The sequence below is a fragment of the Bison bison genome, unplaced genomic scaffold, assembly GCF_000754665.1.
Source record: "Bison bison bison isolate TAMUID 2011002044 unplaced genomic scaffold, Bison_UMD1.0 scf7180017864533, whole genome shotgun sequence".
In the NCBI taxonomy this organism is placed as follows: Eukaryota; Metazoa; Chordata; class Mammalia; order Artiodactyla; family Bovidae; genus Bison; species Bison bison.
The window spans coordinates 17,304,830-17,322,752 of record NW_011495082.1 but is presented as its reverse complement, the minus strand read 5'-3'; the positions used below and the strand labels follow the sequence as shown (position 1 = coordinate 17,322,752).

At 36.0% G+C, this 17,923-nt stretch overlaps 1 protein-coding gene and 1 long non-coding RNA gene across 4 annotated transcripts in view; one reads left to right on the top strand and one right to left on the bottom strand.

The window, feature by feature from the left end:
• The window catches only part of LOC104982562, a 349,361-nt gene extending 347,426 nt beyond the window's left edge, over positions 1–1,935 (bottom strand). Inside the window, exon 1 of the long non-coding RNA XR_824531.1 lies at positions 1,864–1,935. This is a non-coding gene — a long non-coding RNA (uncharacterized LOC104982562). The remainder of the gene's footprint in view (positions 1–1,863) is intronic.
• An 81-nt stretch (positions 1,936–2,016) lies between these two features.
• On the top strand, positions 2,017–16,121 carry NUDT12 (nudix (nucleoside diphosphate linked moiety X)-type motif 12). Of its 3 annotated transcripts, none has more exons than XM_010831991.1 (7): positions 2,017–2,155; positions 4,744–4,955; positions 5,496–6,085; positions 9,123–9,290; positions 10,639–10,752; positions 12,907–13,106; positions 14,059–16,121. In XM_010831991.1, the coding sequence occupies exons 2-7, from the start codon at positions 4,750–4,752 to the stop codon at positions 14,167–14,169; spliced, it is 1,389 nt and encodes a 462-aa protein (XP_010830293.1). In that variant the 5' UTR covers positions 2,017–2,155; positions 4,744–4,749; the 3' UTR covers positions 14,170–16,121. The 3 variants fall into 3 exon arrangements, with proteins under 3 accessions (XP_010830293.1, XP_010830292.1, XP_010830294.1); XM_010831990.1 differs by having other exon boundaries at positions 2,017–2,249; XM_010831992.1 differs by lacking the exon at positions 2,017–2,155 and adding an exon at positions 2,249–2,318.
• The last annotated feature ends 1,802 nt before the right edge of the window (positions 16,122–17,923 follow it).

Below are 17,923 nucleotides of genomic sequence, written 5' to 3'. Positions count from 1 at the left end.
CTTTGTTGGCAAAGTAATGTCTCTGCTTTTCAATATGCTATCTAGGTTGGTCATAACTTTCCTTCCAAGGAGTAAGCATCTTTTAATTTCATGGATGCAATCACCATCTGCAGTGATTTTGGAACCCCAAAAAATAAAGTCTGACACTGTTTCCGCTGTTTCCCCATCTATTCCCATGAAATGATGGGACCAGATGCCATGATCTTAGTTTTCTGAATGTTGAGCTTTAAGCCAACTTTTTCACTTTCCTCTTTCACTTTCATCAAGAGGCTTTTTAGTTCCTCTACAGTACTGTTAACATTTTAGTACTAATCATATTGAGAAGGCAAAGGCACCCCACTCCAGTACTCTTGCCTGGAAAATCCCATGGATGGAGGAGCCTGGTAGGCTGTAGTCCATGGGGTCGCTAAGAGTCGGACACGACTGAGCGACTTCCCTTTCACTTTTCACTTTCATGCATTGGAGAAGGAAATGGCAACCCACTCTGGTGTTCTTGCCTGGAGAATCCCAGGGATGGGGGAGCCTGGTGGGCTTCCGTCTATGGGGTCGCACAGAGTCAGACAGGACTGAAGCAACTTAGCAGCAGCAGCATATTGCAATAATGTTCTTTTTAAAAGCTTTTTTATAATTTAGATATATTCATAATTCCAGAAAGTGTAACCTTAAATATTTATCAATAAAATAATATGATGTCTGGAATTCATTTTAAAAGAATCCAAAGGACTGGAAGGAAGACTACGTATTCATCACTAGGGGATCTTCCTTACCCAAACATCGAACCCTGGTCTCTTGGCACTGCAGGCAGTCTTTAAGGTCTGAGCCACCAGGGAAGCCCCAAGAATACTGTTGTGGGTAGGTATTCCCTTCTCCATGGGATCTTTCCTACCCAGGGACCAAACTGGCATCTTCCGCAATGCTGGCAGATTCTTCACCATCTGAGCCACCAGGGAAGCCCTTATTTACACTAGTTGATTAATACAGGTGCATTTGTTAACGTACTTAAGATATGTATGAATACAGAGATTGGGTATTTCAAGTGAGTTGACTAAATTTAGTATTTCTGATCTCCTGCCTCATCAATAAAATCATTAAAGACTGAAAACTACTACTCAGAAAAAGAAACATAGAACAAAGTTAGAAGAAAAAAAAAAGTAGTTATGAAAGTACAATGTGGGTGGGCACGCAAAAACTTCACTGAGAAAAGGAACTTCCAATGCTTACAATCGGGGCAGGAAGCAATAGTCTACCTCGAGACTCCTTATCTGTTACGGAATGCCAAGGGAACAATTTAGTAAAGCAAAAAAAAAAAACACCTAATCTGGGAATTAGAAGGCTAACAATGCGGAGCTTTGTAAATCACAAATCACTTAACCTGAGCAGGTTCTGGAGCATGACAACACAGCAAATTAAATAATAACAGCAACAATAATAATTGTGTTGCATGTACTAGCTGCAGACCTCGCACTTGTCCTAAGGACTTTGCATACTTTATCCTCAATTTCATAGCAACCCAAGGAGGTGGTGTAGGCGACTGACGTAAACTTTTTTAGAGGAGTACTGAATGAGGTAGGCATCAATACATGGGACAATTTCTCAAAAGAGGAGACTGAGGGTCGGAGGCCAACAACTCGTGTAAGGTTCTACACTGGAACGACTCGGTCCAGCCTATATTCCACGTTTGTTTAAACACGAAAGAATGCTTTGAACACTCCAACGCACTGAACTATACATGAAAGAAGCTTGTGGGTGCTGGGTGTGAAATTCTGGAGAACTCAAAACTGTTCCCACAGACCTACAGGTTTTCGTCGCTTTACACACCTCGGTTCCCCGGGGGTAAACAAAACAAAACAGCCCTTCACTCACCGCTAGGAAGCCTGTCCTCACCGCTGGACTTCAAGCCCTGGCTTCCCAACGCCTCCACCCGCCAGCCCCCAGCTTTCTCTCATCTTCGGTGTGTGACCTTCGAACTACATCTCCCATAAAGCCGTGCGCGGACACCTGCCCTTCACCGGAAGTTCTCGAGGCTCCATCCGGCGCCCCAGTGTGGGGTTTCCCCGGCTCTTGGACTACAAACCCCGGTGTCCGTTACTGTGGTCACCTGTGGGTTAGTAGCAGCAGCGGCAAGTTGGCGGGCCCAGGGCCCCTTCTGGAGCCGGTAACCAGTTCTCTGTGCTCTTTGCGTCTCCGCGCTGACGGGCCCTGCGCTGTTGGGTGGTGTGGCGCAGCCTCGCGCTACGGCGCGGACGCAGGTGTGGACTTAAGAGCCTGGGCTTCCGGGAGGGGGCTGGGCGCGCAGCCGACCCAGCACAGTCTGAGAGGTGGGGATTCGCTGTGGGTTCATTTCACTATGTTTAAAGAATTCTCACAGTCCTGGCACGGAAACAGACATTCAAGGAACTTGGAGACGCTGGGGAGACCGTGCATGGGGCGGGGAGGGGAGCGTTTGGTAGGTGAGCTGGCCCTCAGGAATGCCCCAGAAATTCGGGTCGGTGACCGCAGTGACAAAGCTGTTTGTGAGGTCTGCCCTGTCTCTTGAGCCATGTGGCCTTGGACCAGTCAGGGGCCCTGGTCCACACACCCATAAAACTGGGTGTTGGTTTGGCTCAAGGTGTGAGACCCTTTGAAGTCAAGATTCTTTAAAACCGTCTCTGAGGATTGTCCATATTCTTGGAAAGCAAGAGCAGCATTAGGCTAACTGAATCACCTCATCCTGCCTTCAAACACCCTGTCTTCAGAAGAACCTGAGGAGAAAGGAAAAAGTAAATCGAACAGTAGATCTGGACTTCAGACTTTTGTGTGCTCTTCTGGAATGAGTAATGGTTCTGTTTCTAGATGGCCTTTCTGGCGAGAAAGCGTAAGGGGGGAAAGTATACATTTTCTACTTTTTTCTCCTGAAAATACCTTATGCATAAGCATTGCACTGTGGGTACTGAATGGTACTGTGTTTTTGGAGGCCAATTTTGCAGTCAACCGGGAGTGAGTGGACTATGGAGGAAGTGAGGAAGTGACCATGACTTAAATATTACCTATAGTAAACCAAACTGAAGAACCTGGATGATATGATTTTAAGGAAAGGCAACTTCAAAGGGAAAACCATACATGAGTCTGTATACAGCAGTGCAAAATAAAATCCTGAAAAGTAGCTTCTGTTATTCATAATGTTTTTAATGCATTTAGAAATCTTAATATGAAGAGAATGGTGAAGTAAATTCTAGGGTAAATCCAAAGAAATGAATTGTTTTCTAATCCAGAAGCCACCCCTCCTAATTTAAGTTATATACAGAATTTCAGTATTTTGTTTCTATTTCTGTGAGTAGTTTTAGCCTATTTATAGGTAGCAGAAAGATAATAAACAGGCAAGGTGAACAGACACAAAATAAGAAAGTTAATCTCCAGCCCATTTTTTTCTTTAAATATTGTCATGCTGCTACTGATAGACAATTGATAAACAAAATTGTAGTCAGAACCTTAAGGACAACTGCTGTCAAAAATTATGGATTATATAACCTTTCTTTATAGCCTCAGTAGGTTATCCTCAGAAGGTAGAAACCTAGTTAGAATCCCAAATATTTTCTTAATAGAATTTCACAGAAAAAAAAATCATACCATAAAAAAAGTACTTTGAGGAGTTTATAGACAATTGAAAAATGAACCATTTCCCCCAAAATTGTGCCCTACCACAATTCAGTGGTAGTTGTGCCCTACCACATTCAGCCCACAATTAGGAAGCATTTATTAGAGGATATGGAACAATTAGTTTCAATCCCTGGGTCAGGAAGATCCCCTGGAGAAGGGCATGGCAACCCACGTCATTATTCTTGCCTGGAGAATCTCGTAGACAGAGGAGCCTGGTAGGTGGCAGACCATGGGGTCCAACAGAGTCGGACACGACTCAAGCAATTTGGTGTGCACACATGCACGCACACGTAGAACAGTTCTTTCTTACTGAAGTAACAGGGTGACAAAACAGACAAAGTTAATGATTTTAAAAGCTTCTGTGATTCAAGGATAGACAAAATGACCAATAGAACAGTGTTCAATAATAGATCCAAAAATATATGGTCATCTCATTTATGACAAGTCTAAAACTGCAATATAATGGGACAAAGACAATAAATTTGAGAATGACCCTGACTCAAATGGATTTTATCTATTGGGATAAAAATGTATTGTGACCTTTACCTCACACCATGAGCAAAAATCAATCCTTGATGGACTAATCAATCCCTGTGAAAGGTAAAGCAATAAATTTTTTTCACATGAAACTTAGTTCTTTGAATAGGATCATAATTTCCCTGAGAGGACAGATCTGTTTCTAGTATCATGTAGTCTAAGAGAATACTACTTGTCCTCTGCTAAAACCACCTGCTTTATTTCTATCTACTTTAACTTCCCTCATGCTCTGATCTGTATTGGAGTCCCTCTGGTTTGCCTCCAATACACTTTCCTGTTTGTCATATCTTTTACCTTATCCCCCATCCCACTGATATCACTCCCTTCAACTCTTCCACCAAAGTTCTTTATACATTGTTTTATACATCCTTCATATTGAATTACATTTAAAATTCTCAACTGATAACAGTTTTTGTGTCCTGTGATGACACTTGACAGTTACCTTTTTAAGAGTAAATCGTTTTAGAAACTGTAACTAATGTTCTAATTATATCAACACTCTGATAATGTTCAATCACTGATACAAGAAAGCAATTGTAAATGAGTTTTTTCCTATTTTCCTGTTTTAAGGAAGAAATGTCTTCTGTAAAAAGAAGTCTGAATCAAGAAATAATATCCCAGTTTCACTATTCAGCTGCAGAAGGAGATATTGCCAAGTTAACAGCAATACTCAATCATTCTCCATCTCTTCTCAATGAAACTTCTGAAAATGGCTGGAGTGCTTTAATGTATGCTGCAAGGAATGGGCACCCAGATGTTGTCCAATTTCTGCTTGAGAAAGGGTAAACATTTTAGGCTGTTCCACCTGGAGAGTGTCTGGTTTAATTTATGGATAATGTATTTTCTTTTCAATTTTTCGTATAGCCATATTTATAGTATTGGGTTTGTAAATAACTCATTGAACAGTCTTGTTATATAATAGCATAATTTCTAATTTAAAACTTCTTTATTGGGGAATTAACTTTTCATACTTAATAGCCAAGCAGTTAATCAGTTAATCTAATTTTTTTCTGAAATAAAAAATGTAAACCTGCCCACTATGACTACTGAAAATTCCTTGTAAAAATTTAATATCCCCTTACAGCACATAAAATGTATGCTTTTTATTTTACAAATCTTCCAGAAATTTTAATCATCCACTGTCTCTAACTTTTAATCATTTATGATGGGTTTTTAACCTTTCCATTAATATATTATGTTCTAAAAGAAAATGAAATTATGTAATTATTAAATAGAGGGACTATCATGTATATCTAGAAAATTTTATTGTAATAAATACTGAAGAAAATGTTTGCTATTTTATATTTTGCTTCCATCCATAGATGCGACAGATCCATTGTCAACAAATCAAGGCAGACTGCACTGGATATAGCTAAATTTTGGGGTTATAAGCATATAGCTAACTTATTAGCTAATGCTAAAGGTGGGAAGAAGCCTTGGTTCCTAACCAATGAAGTGGAAGAATGTGAGAATTATTTTAGCAAGACACTACTGGACCGGAAAAGTGAAAAAAGAAATAATTCTGACTGGCTGTTAGCAAAAGAAAGCCATCCAGCCACAGTTTATATCCTTTTCTCAGATTTAAATCCCTTGGTTACTCTAGGAGGCAATAAAGAAAGTTTTCAACAGCCAGAAGTCAGGCTTTGTCAGCTGAACTACACAGATATAAAGGATTATTTGGCTCAGCCTGAAAAGATCACCTTGATTTTCCTTGGAGTAGAACTTGAAATGAAAAAAGAGTTTTTTAATTATGCTGGGGAAATCTCAAAAGAAGAAGAAGATGGGTTGGTTGCCTGGTTTGCTTTAGGTATAGATACTGTTGCTGCTGAAGAATTTAAGCAAAGGCATGAAAATTGTTATTTTCTTCATCCACCAATGCCAGCTCTTCTGCAATTGAAAGAAAAAGAAGCTGGTAAGAAGTGAACACTGGTTTACTTGTATTGGTAATAATCTGGTTTTGGGTACTGGATTAGAATTGCATGTATCTGCAATTTCTAGGAAGCACACTTTTTCCAGGAAGCAATGAAATTAGGCTGTCTTCAGTAGAAACTTCCTGACATTCTTACCCTAGAGGACTACTCTTCTGGGTGGTAACAGCAGTTTTAATCAGCCAAGATTAGTTTCCCCAGAATTAACCCTAGTGCATACTGGTTTCATCTGATTATTCAGTGAATGATTACTGAGTGCCTGCTATACATTAAACATGCTGGCAAAGACCTTGACTACTTTGTTTTCTGTTGCTTGTTATACCAGTTCACATGGGGTCATATGTATCATGCTCAGAAATGAGGGATTTTAACCTAAATTCCATTTAAATGTTGTAATCTGGCCTGTGTTTTAAAAAAGAAAATCACTCTAGTTGCTTTGTAGCTCATGAACTGTAGATAGTAAAGTGTGGAAGTCAGGAATCCTGTTATGAGGAGGTTGAAGATTATAGTAGCCCAGGTAAGAGAATGCAATGGTTTGGATTAGTGGAGTAGAGAGAAAGGGAGAGTTCTGAGATATTACGAAGGTAGAACTGATAGGGCTTGAACAGTAGGTTGAGACTTGTAAGTGAGAGAGAGATGATGCTAACATAGACTACAGCCTGAGTTGTTAAGATGATAATAGGAGAGATGGAGGAAAAGTGATACAGTCAAGGTATATTTGGAGAGAAAATCAGCAGTACTTGTTAACGGAGTGGGTGTGGAGTATATAATAATGAAGTGAAAGATTAAGAAGGACTGCTAAGTTTGAAACTTTAATCATTTGGTAGATACTAATAAGCTTTATTGATAAAATAATACAGAGTCATGGGTAGAGCAAGGGAAGCAGAACAGACTTGAAGTAAATAAATGAAGATTTTATCTTTGGGCATGTTAAGTTTTAGAGAAGGGAAACAGAATCTGGAACAAAGGAAAGAACTAGAATATACCTGTATGAGAGTCATCAACACAATGGTGGTGTTTAAATCCCAGGAAACTTTCAGGTTGCATAAAAATTTGAGAGCAAGCAAGAAGGAGAACCTGAGAATCACCTGAATCTCCCTGAGTTTTAGAGGTCAGATAGGAGAGGAGCCATCAAAGAAGATGTTGACAGTATGGCCACAAGTAAGAACAGGAGAATGTGCTTGTAGAAACCAAGAGAGCAAAGTGTTTCTTGGAGTTACTAGTCAAATATATTGAATGCTGTGGAGAGTTTGAGTAAGATGAAGATACAGAATTTTTTTTAAGAGTCTTTGGTTTGGTAATATGAAGCTGTTGGTAATTTGACAAGAGGAGTGTCCGTGGAATAGAAGGAGTAGAAGGTATACTACGGTGGACTGAAGAGTTAATGGGAGGTGAGGAAGGGGGTCACTTGTCAGTGTCCACTTTCCCTTAGGTAACCTGACAGGCTCTTCCAGAGACCTCTTAGACACTCATCCCAAAATCTGGAGTGTTATGTTTTATTCTCTACGTCTGTGGAAAAAACACTATGAGTTTAAAATTTCTTCTCTGTATATGTAATTACATATACAGCTTCAAAGAGAGTCGCACAGAGTCAAACACGACTGAAGCGACTTAGCAGCAGCAGCAGCAGGTAATTACAATATCTTAAAAAACAGTAAGGAAACTGAGGCTCTTTTACTCAGCTGCTGTGTAACCTTATGTAGATCCATAACCTCTGTGTGCCTCAGTTTCTCCTGCCAAAAATGAGGATAATAATGGCACCTACACTATAGTGTTTCTCTAAACATTAAATAAGATGATGTGTGTGAAGATCTTTGCTGGGTGCTTGACACACAGTAAGTACTCAATAAATGTTAGCTTTTCTTATTGTAATGAGAGTGAAATAATGGCGGTACTTTGAGGTAAGTTACATATTACAGAGTAACAGAGCAGGCAGATATTTAATGTTGCCTATGTTCATTGAATGTCACTGTTCCATTTGTTTTAATTTATGGCTTATTCATTTTTCCCAGTTTAAAACGTTGCTATTTATGGTTGTTTTATTTCAAAATCCTTAGACCAAATAATCTGTTTTAGGGGAGAGAAGTTTTGTCAGGCATTTGAAATGTAGCATTTCTACTCTTAGTGCCCCAATTCTACTATTTTTGGTCAGGCCATATTATTTTTTGAAGTATCAGGGTAAAGGTTGTAGACAGGGTGTACATAGTCTAAGATTTATTCTATTGGGCATTTTTGTCATAAAGTTAATCACAAGAGTTGTAAACACAATATTTAAAAAAATATTCTATTACTTTCCAGTTATAAACAGAATATGTTCCACAGTGACACACACCAGTACTGTCTTAGGCACCAAGGAAAGTAGAGATGGATTCCTACAGTTTCCTAGTAATACTTCATTTATGGTCCAAATCTAAGTTAGGAACTGTCTTTGTAGTGTATTTTTATGAAAGTCACTATTGTAAAGCCTTCTCTGGACTCCCTGGTGGCTCAGATGGTAAAGAGTCTGCCTATGGTGCGGGAGACCCGAGTTTAGGCCCTGGGTCAGGAAGATCCCCTGGAGAAGGAAATGGCAACCCACTCCAGTATTGTTGCCTGGAAAATCCCATGGACGGAGGAACCTGGTAGGGATGGGATCACCAAGAGTTGGACACAAGTGAGTGACTTCACTAGTGTAAAGTCAGTATACACTAGAGTCATGTATATCCAAAATTTACAAATCACCTATGGTAAAAGCCTAAACTAATACAGTGTATATGGATGTTAGTACATCCATCTTATATGAGAGTTTTATTTCATTAGTCCAAATTAAAGGTAAATCTAATTTTCATTTGTCATCTGTAGAATTTAAATCTTTTAATTTAAAAGACATATACAGATAACAAAAGTAGGAAAATAAAACCTTTGATCACACACCTACAATATAGTACATGTCTTTATTATGACTTAAGAATGTTCTTTCCTTATGTATTAATTTGTTTACCATTTGTCATTGAATTAAAGCTTCTTTTGCTCCCGTCATAGGGGTTGTAGCTCAAGCAAGATCTGTTCTCGCTTGGCACAGTCGGTATAAGTTCTGCCCAACCTGTGGAAATGCAACTAAAATTGAAGAAGGTGGCTATAAAAGAGTATGCTTAAAAGAAGACTGTCCTAGTCTCCATGGTGTTCACAATACATCATACCCAAGAGTTGGTAAGCCTTTTCTTTTACAGTGAAATCTCGGCCATCTGGAAACCCCAGGGAATAAGACATTCTGGAAAGACAAGATTTTGAGTTGCTAAGGAGCTTTACCTTTTTATTAAAAACATGTTTAACCATTAAGACCGTAAGTATTAAAGTATTACCTAATTTGATGACTTTTAAGTAAAGTTCATTGTACATAACTGACCATTTCTTAACCTTGGGTTAATTAGCGTGAATTTGATGCATTGAGGTACAGGATTTCAAAAGCCCACCATCTGCGTCCATTTAGTGAAGAGAGGGAGAAAAAAAAAAATACACCCTAACAGTCCAGTACCTTCTTGCGGCATCACCAAAACAGCCTGGAGCTAGCTTCTCCATACTGCTGGTGTCTGCTTCTACCTTCTGTCTCCCAATCACTGCTTTGAATTGGCTGTGGACTTGGAAATCTGATAAACCAGCCCTTTAAAACTGCGCAAAAAGGGACAGACCCAGCCACACCTGAGGATGTCTGGGAGTAAAGCGCATGGCCTAGTGACAGGTGTTTGCTGCTTAGAGCATTTCACATTTGATTACTGATCCTCAGTCATAATCTAGTGAGGCGAACTCACTGAATTAGTGACTTCTTGAATCGTTCCAGAAGTCACTAATGCAGAGAATATTATTTAAATAAATTAATTTTTTTTAATGGCTTAAACTTAACCATCAAGCCATATTAGCTTTTAAAAACACTTTGTTAAGGACGAGAAAGGGGCGACAGAATGAGATGGTTGGATAGCATCACCAACTCAGTGGACATGAGTTTGAACAAACTCTGAGAGATAGCGAAGGACAGGGAAGCCTGGCATGCTGCAGTCCATGGGGTCACAAAGAGTCAGACGCAACTTAGTGACTGAACAACAAACAACAACAAGGATTGGGATGGAAGGAAATATTTACTATGGTAAAATTTGAATTTTATCCATGCTATATATTAGTTATTTAAAGTTCTTTCTAATTAAAAAAAAAAGCCTCACATACTATAAGTATACAATACTTACAATAAATCAACATTTATTGTATACTTACAGTATGTGAGGCTTATTTTTTTAATGCTTATTTTTTATTTTTATCTTATGCTTATTTTTTATGCTATTAAGATGAGAAAGAAGACAAAAATGGCCTTTCTTTAGCTTACTGACAGTATTCTATGCAATTTACCTGAAACACTGTCTTTAGGCAGATAGAAACAACCTCTTGTAACTAGAAAAGAGTCTTGTTCTTACAGGAGGTACACATTTGTATTATCCTATTAGTGACTGTACACAATGAGTCTAAATTGTTTTTTCCTGTCATTCATACATCTGATTTTTTTAAACAGATCCAGTGGTAATCATGCAAGTTATTCATCCCGATGGGACCAAATGTCTTTTAGGCAGGCAGAAGAGATTTCCTCCGGGCATGTTTACTTGCCTCGCTGGATTTATTGAACCTGGTGCGCCTTTTCTTTATAATTTTTATAGTAATTTCCATTTAACATATGATTTCTAAATAAAAGTTTTGGACAGCATTTGAAAGTAATCTCTGATGACCTATCATGTTATAAAACTGGGGTATTTTAAAATATTTTCTGTGTTTTAAATAATATAATTTTTGTTGTTACTAGTGGAATAATTTCATCTGTTTTAAAAATTCTTTGCTTTTTCATATATTGCTCTTACCCAAGGCATCACTTCCTTCTGTACTAGACTCAGTTGTCACCTTTTCAGAGAGACTTTCCCAGATGGAACCAAGTAAATTAGTTAACCCCATATCCTGCATTCACAGTCCCTGTTATCCAGTCTGACTTTTCCCTAGAGCACTCATCAGCACCTAACAGGGTATATGTGTAAGTATGTATTTACTTATCTACCTTTCTTTTTATTTATTTATTATTTGCTAGTACCAGAAAGTAAGTTCCATAAAGGCAAGGACTTTGTTTTATTTATCGCTCTATCCCAAACCCTTAGTGCATATGCCTCCTATGTTGTAGAAGTTCAATAAATATTCAATAAGTATTTGTGGAATAAATGAATATATCTAATTAGCACATGTTTAATCTCAATTTCCAGTATCAATCTACACTGATAGATAATAATAGTACTAAACATATGAACTTTTCCAAAGGCTTTCTGTATATTAAATCATATTGTCCTCATACAAATTTACATAGTAGTTACTATTTCACCATAGCAGCTGAATAACTTGCCCAAGAACAAACAGCTAGTGAGTGAGAGGACAGGCATCCGGACCTGGGCAGTTTGACTCTAGGTCCCTGCTCCTAATTACTATGCTTGCTCTAGTAGCTCTAGGTCATTTTTTTAACTGCTATGTAGCCTCCCACTTATGAATATTCCACAATTCATTTATCCATTCTGCTATAAGCTTTTACCTTTACCAGCAACACTGCAGTGAATCCTTGTGTACATTTGGCCTTCGTAGGGTGTATATCCGAGAGCACGGCTGCTAGCTCATAGACCATGAGCATCTTAATCATTTCCACATATTGCCAAGTTATTTTCTGAAATATCCCTGCCAATTTACACTGCCTCTGGAAGTACATGAAATGTCTGTTATTCCTCCTCTTTACAGAGTTAGGAATATCAGGACCATATTTGCTATTCTGATGGATATGAAGTGGTATGTCATTGTAGTTTTAACTTTTATTTCCCTGCTGATGAAGCATCTTTTTCAGATGTGTGTTAGGCATGCAGTTTCTTTCCCCTTGAATTTTATATTTTATATTCTTTGTCTGTTTTTGTTTTGGTTGTTTAATCTTTTTTTCTTATTGATTTTAGAGGTCTTTTAATATTCACTGTGTGCTAATATTTATTTAGGTTTGGTCTTGTAGATATGCTAGTGTAAAAGTTATCTTTTCAATATTTTTTATAAACATACGTTAATTTTATATAGGAAATTTACCAATCTATTTGAAATAGAAAGCTATATTTAAATAACAGAATATTTCTAAACTTTCAGATAACCTTAACTTAAAATTATTCCATTTAGTCTAATTCTCAATTTCAATAAATCAGAAATATAAATTCATTTATGGGCATCACTTTATTTTATCATAGCTGGGTCAGTAATTATCTACACAATAATTATTTGGAAAGAGAAAATGAGTTTCATTTTATGCTGTTTTTAAACTTTTAGTGTTATTTGATTTTTAACTCTTTGGAAAGTGTTATCTGTAATAGTTGTTTGACAACATAAGAAAAATGTTTCAAGATTTTAGTGAGGAAAAGGTTAACCACATAAACAAGATAATACATAAAATGTTTGCATAGTGTTTAGCCAATAGTAAATAGGTACTGGATATTTGTAGATGTTAAAATTTTTTAAATGTAACAAATTTAAGCCTTTAAGAAATGAAAAGTTTCCTGGCATTTTGATTCTGTATGTTATATTTAAATTTTTTTTTTTAATTCTGTATGTATATTTAAAAAAATAATGTTTCTTTAATTCCAATCTACTTTTAGGCTTCTGCTTTCTGATTCTATGAACTGGCTTTCTGTCCAAAGTGATTTTCAAAGGTTTGAACCATTTGGAGGACAAAATGTCCAAGGCATGTTCATCAGCTACTTGTTCTTTTGCCCCATTTGATTAGGGGAGACAATAGAAGACGCTGTTCGGAGAGAAGTAGAAGAGGAAAGTGGAGTCAAAGTTGGCCATGTTCAGTATGTCTCTTGTCAACCGTGGCCAATGCCCTCTTCCTTAATGATTGGTTGCTTAGCTGTGGCAGTGTCTACAGAAATTAAAGTTGACAAGAATGAAATAGAGGATGCCCGCTGGTTCACTAGAGAACAGGTAAAGTTCAATTTAATTTCCTTCTCCTATTGATTGTTCTCTGACTGTATTGGTTTGGGCATGTAGCAAGGATACATGTTTTCAACCAGTTGAATGAATGGCTATGGCCCCTCATCATTCACGGATTACCACGTAATTGATGTGTCCTATGTTACTCCTGCTGTGACATACTTCTAGTGATGATGAGTCTGTGCCATTTTCTTATTTCAGATGCTGTTCCCTGAGATTAATGATCTTTCAGTGGCCTTAAAATGGGTGGTCATTATTTCAGATGAGAAGCAGGAATATTATTATTAGACATAGTTTATAGTATTGAAACAAGTAACTCAAAAAAAATCAGTAAAACTGCATAAAAGTTTAGAAAAATTCTTGATCATTTTAAATGCACTTGACAAGACTGACAAAACTGTTTAACAAAGATGCACTCAGAACTTTTTAAAACGCAGCCTTAAGTAGTACAGTGAAAGATAAATTACTTGTCTCTGTCTTATATAACTCAGTGTCTTTGTATAAAAGACAGAGGGGTACACTACAGTAGTGATAACCTGAAACCCTTTGTCACTTTGCCTTCACAGAATTAATTGTATTTTATGCTCAACCTCAAAAAGTAGAAATTAGATTTTTTTCAGAATTTGATAAAAGGAAATTTTTTCTAAAGGTTCATTTTCACTTTGAAAATATATGTGTAGCAAATACTTTGTTCTTTTATCACCTTATTTTCATCAGGAAAAATACCTTTCTGAAATATTTTTAAAATTGAATCACTAACTCAATGAAGCAACTAAAAATACTGTACTGAATTTTGCATGTTGAAAATGGATGTTATTACTTTCTCCTTTTGTTATTCACTGTGAAAGTTACTACATTTTAGTTAAATTGTTTTAAGAATAGAGATAGTATTTAAGTGTGATAGTTTTGAAATCCTAATGCATTTTACTGTGGTGTATTTTAGGTTGTGGATGTTCTGACCAAAGGCAAGCAGCAGGCATTCTTTGTTCCACCGAGCCGAGCTATTGCACATCAGCTAATCAAACACTGGATTGGAATGAACCCCAATCTCTAAATCAAATAACTAAACTTTGACTATGTCTAATTGATTTCTAATCCTACTTATTCCTCAAGTGAGATTAGAAATGTTTAATGCTCTTTAGAATGTCAGCTTTTGTCAAATCTGAGTCAGCATTCTCTGAACTTTTTTGAGGGGGTTCTGCTCAAGAGTTTTATCTCACAAAACTGTATCTCTAATAAGAGAAATCATGTTGTAAAGAAGTAGATTCTAAAATGTAAATAAACCTAAATTTCATTGCCTCTTATAAGAATTCACCATTCACTAAAGTCCTTTTATGAAAAATGAGACAAAATATTTTTAATGAATTTTAAGCTTAATTTTTAATGTTTTCATTATTATGAAGGTCCTTTTGGTTGTCATTGGCTGAATTTTGCTCATTTTACCACTTTACGTGATCCACTTTTTTCTCCTGGTTCTATTGTTCTGTCAGTGACACTGTTATAGTGTTGCTACTAATCTGTTTTGATCAGTGTTAAGAATTTCTTATTTTAACAACTCTATTAGTGATCAGTATACCACACCTTCAGGAAAGGAGAATTTAAGTGAGAGAATATCATTGTGTCTGGGATCCCCTCTTAAACATAAAATTAATTAATATATCTATTTGTTAACTATACTCAAAGTTGTTTTTTAAGACAAATTAAAAATCTCTTCTTTTTTCCCTAAAATTAAACATATTTGAAAGGAATTCTCTCCAAAGTCAGATATTAAATAAAATCTCAGATAGATTTACTTATTAAATAAAATGGCTTATGGCATTTTGTGATAAGGGAATGTATCTTCACTAGGAGAAAATTGTATAATAATTACTAATAATGTTTATTAAACTCAAATACAGCATCTTGATTTTAGCCTTATTTCAACATTCTAAGAAGCATTTATACAATAACTATATTTTAGAACTGAATCAGTACGATTTTAGAGAAAGTAAATTGTAGTAGTTCACAATTTTGTAACATAGAACTGTTATATTTCACAAGGTTATTTTGAAATTGTTTTAAAAGTTCTTTTATAAATGTATAAATTTATATAATTTCGCTCTTTACTATTCTATGGTAGAACAGGAAGAGAACTTAAAAACAATATATGTATGTAGTTCACTGCCCTTTTTTTTATAGATAAGGAAATCCTAAAAGGTGAACTTAATTAATTTATCCATTAAAGGTGAATTGATTAATTAATTGGTGACAGTTACACAATTACTAGTTATAATTGTTAATACAATTAATTATAATTACAATTAAGTAACTTAATTATTGATACAACAGTCTGTACTGCACAGTTCAGGATTCTCACTCTAATAGGAAGTAAAAACTATTACTGAAAGTAAATAAGTAATAAAATAAAGGATGATAAGACTAAATTTAATTTACCAAATACTGTTAATTAAAATTTTAGGCACTAAAGTTCATTTAAAGAAGTTAACTTTTCTAAACAAAACTTTATTTTACTAATGAACAATGATTTTCTTAGTAATTGATGAAGATATTGATATTAGGACTTTAGAGAAAATTCAAACTATATAAGACATTTAGATACACAATAAGATTTGAATTATGTAAATATATAGAAAATGATGTGCCTTGATTATTATGAAATATAATGACTCCAAGTTCCACTTTATCCCAAATGTACTTTTTATACTTATAGATTCTAAGATTACATCATAAAATTCTAGATTTTCATAATGTTAGGATAGCCAAGTAAAATATAAAGTATCAATAAAATTTATAAGTTTAGATTTTTATATTTAATCCTATACCCAGGGAGAATCAATATCTAAGTAAATTATTGTTTTAATAATTATTCTTAAATTGCTAACCTCTGAGAGGTGGATAGTTCCACATAAATAGAAGGACTAACAAGAAATATTAGAAATTCAAGTACCGTGATTGTGTCCTAATGAAAAGGTAACAATACATTAAAATATTTGTTTATTTTCTGTTTCATGTGTCATGTGTGGTTTTTTAAAATATGTTTTGATAAATGTTTTCTGAAAAATGGAAAAAGCCAAATTTTAGTCATCTTCCTCTGTTTAAAATTAGTAGTGTGTAAACAAAAAATACAAATGCCTTTTACAAAGTTGCCATATTTGGAAGGCTTAATTTTTTATAATTTAAATGTATTTAATCTTTTTAATCTTTACAAGTTGGGGTCACATATATTTGTATACATATATATTATGTTTTATATATATACACACACAGAAACTTAACATATACACATGTACACATACAGTAAATTTTATCTTCTGATTTAAAGTTACATATCTAGTCTAATGTCTATTTTTATTACTTGTCTAACATTACCAGTCTCTGCATTTTAATTTTTCATTTGGCTGGAAAAATGATTAACTTTTTCAAATATAAGGTTAGGGACATCGATTAAGATAGAAGAGAATGAAGCAACAGAGGGTGAGACCATTAGATGGAAGGAGAAAGTATAAGTTTTAATAAGCCAATAAATTCAATTAAAATCTTATAAACAACAGTAGACAGATAGTCCTAGAACTGTGTTGCTAATGCATATATAGCAAAATACTAGGTGAGACTGTACTATAAAACAAATCTATTAATTATTCACAATAAAATTCCCACAATGCAAATTTAATTAGGGATGAGAACCAGTTACTAGGTTCTGAATGTGTATGTGTGTACACATGTCGGTGTATTTGTGCAGGCTCACGCTCGCAAGAGGATGAGATGATTGGATGGCATCACCGACTCAATGGACATGAGTTTAAGTAAACTCCAGGAGTTGGTGATGGACAGGGAGGCCTGGCGTGCTGCAGTCCATGGGGTCGCGAAGAGTCAGACATGACTGAGTGATTGAACTGAACTGAACTGATGCTTCCAAGCTGGGGATGATGAGTAAAATTTATGTGCTGGGCTTAAAACAGCCAGTTTTCTCTTAGCAGAACAAGTATCTAGGACAAAGTAATCCAAAGTGCAAAATTAGGAGTGTCTGTCTACAGATGTGAAAGATCTGGGTCTTGAGGCAAACCAGAAGTACTTGCAAAGCAGTTGGAAAGGGAGGGCTGAAGAGTCTGACATCAGTGCAGATGAGAGGGGTGCTCAGTAAGGGGGCCAAGCGCTTGGGAGCTTTGACACCCCAGGGGCGAAGAGAGGCCCAGAGGCACCGTGTGCTTTGAGGAGACCAGAAAAATAATGTTGCTAAGAGCCTGCATCTTTAAAGACAATCTCTTCAATCAGGAGAGAACTGTTAAGAAGTCACTTGTAAAAATAAACAGTACTGAAAAGGATTTTTTTTTTTTCCTACACTACACCTTGTCCTTTTTCTTCCCTGGACACTTGGGTAGAATTCAAAACAGCTTCTGAAAGGTGGTGTGCAATTTATATTATATCCAATAGAGTTTTCAAGTAATTCCATTTACTTGCCCAACTTAGAAATGGTCACATGGAAAGTTACGTGAATGATGGCATGAGAAAAACGGGTCATCAGCAGCCTGAATTCTTTTATATGGGAAAAGTTCTTTGAACTATAAAGTAAAAATCTTGGGAATGTTGATTGGCGTACCAGGCGAATACTGTTTTCACTAAAGGACACCCACATATTAATATAATTGTACTCATTGGTGGAAGTAGCAGTTGTAACTTTATTCCTTCAAGAATGCATGTCTCTTACTGGTAAGCAGATAACATCATACATTGGACAACAGATATTTCTCCTTTTCACAATTCCCATTATAATGATGCTCTACAGAATAGTGGAGTGGCTGTGGAGTTTT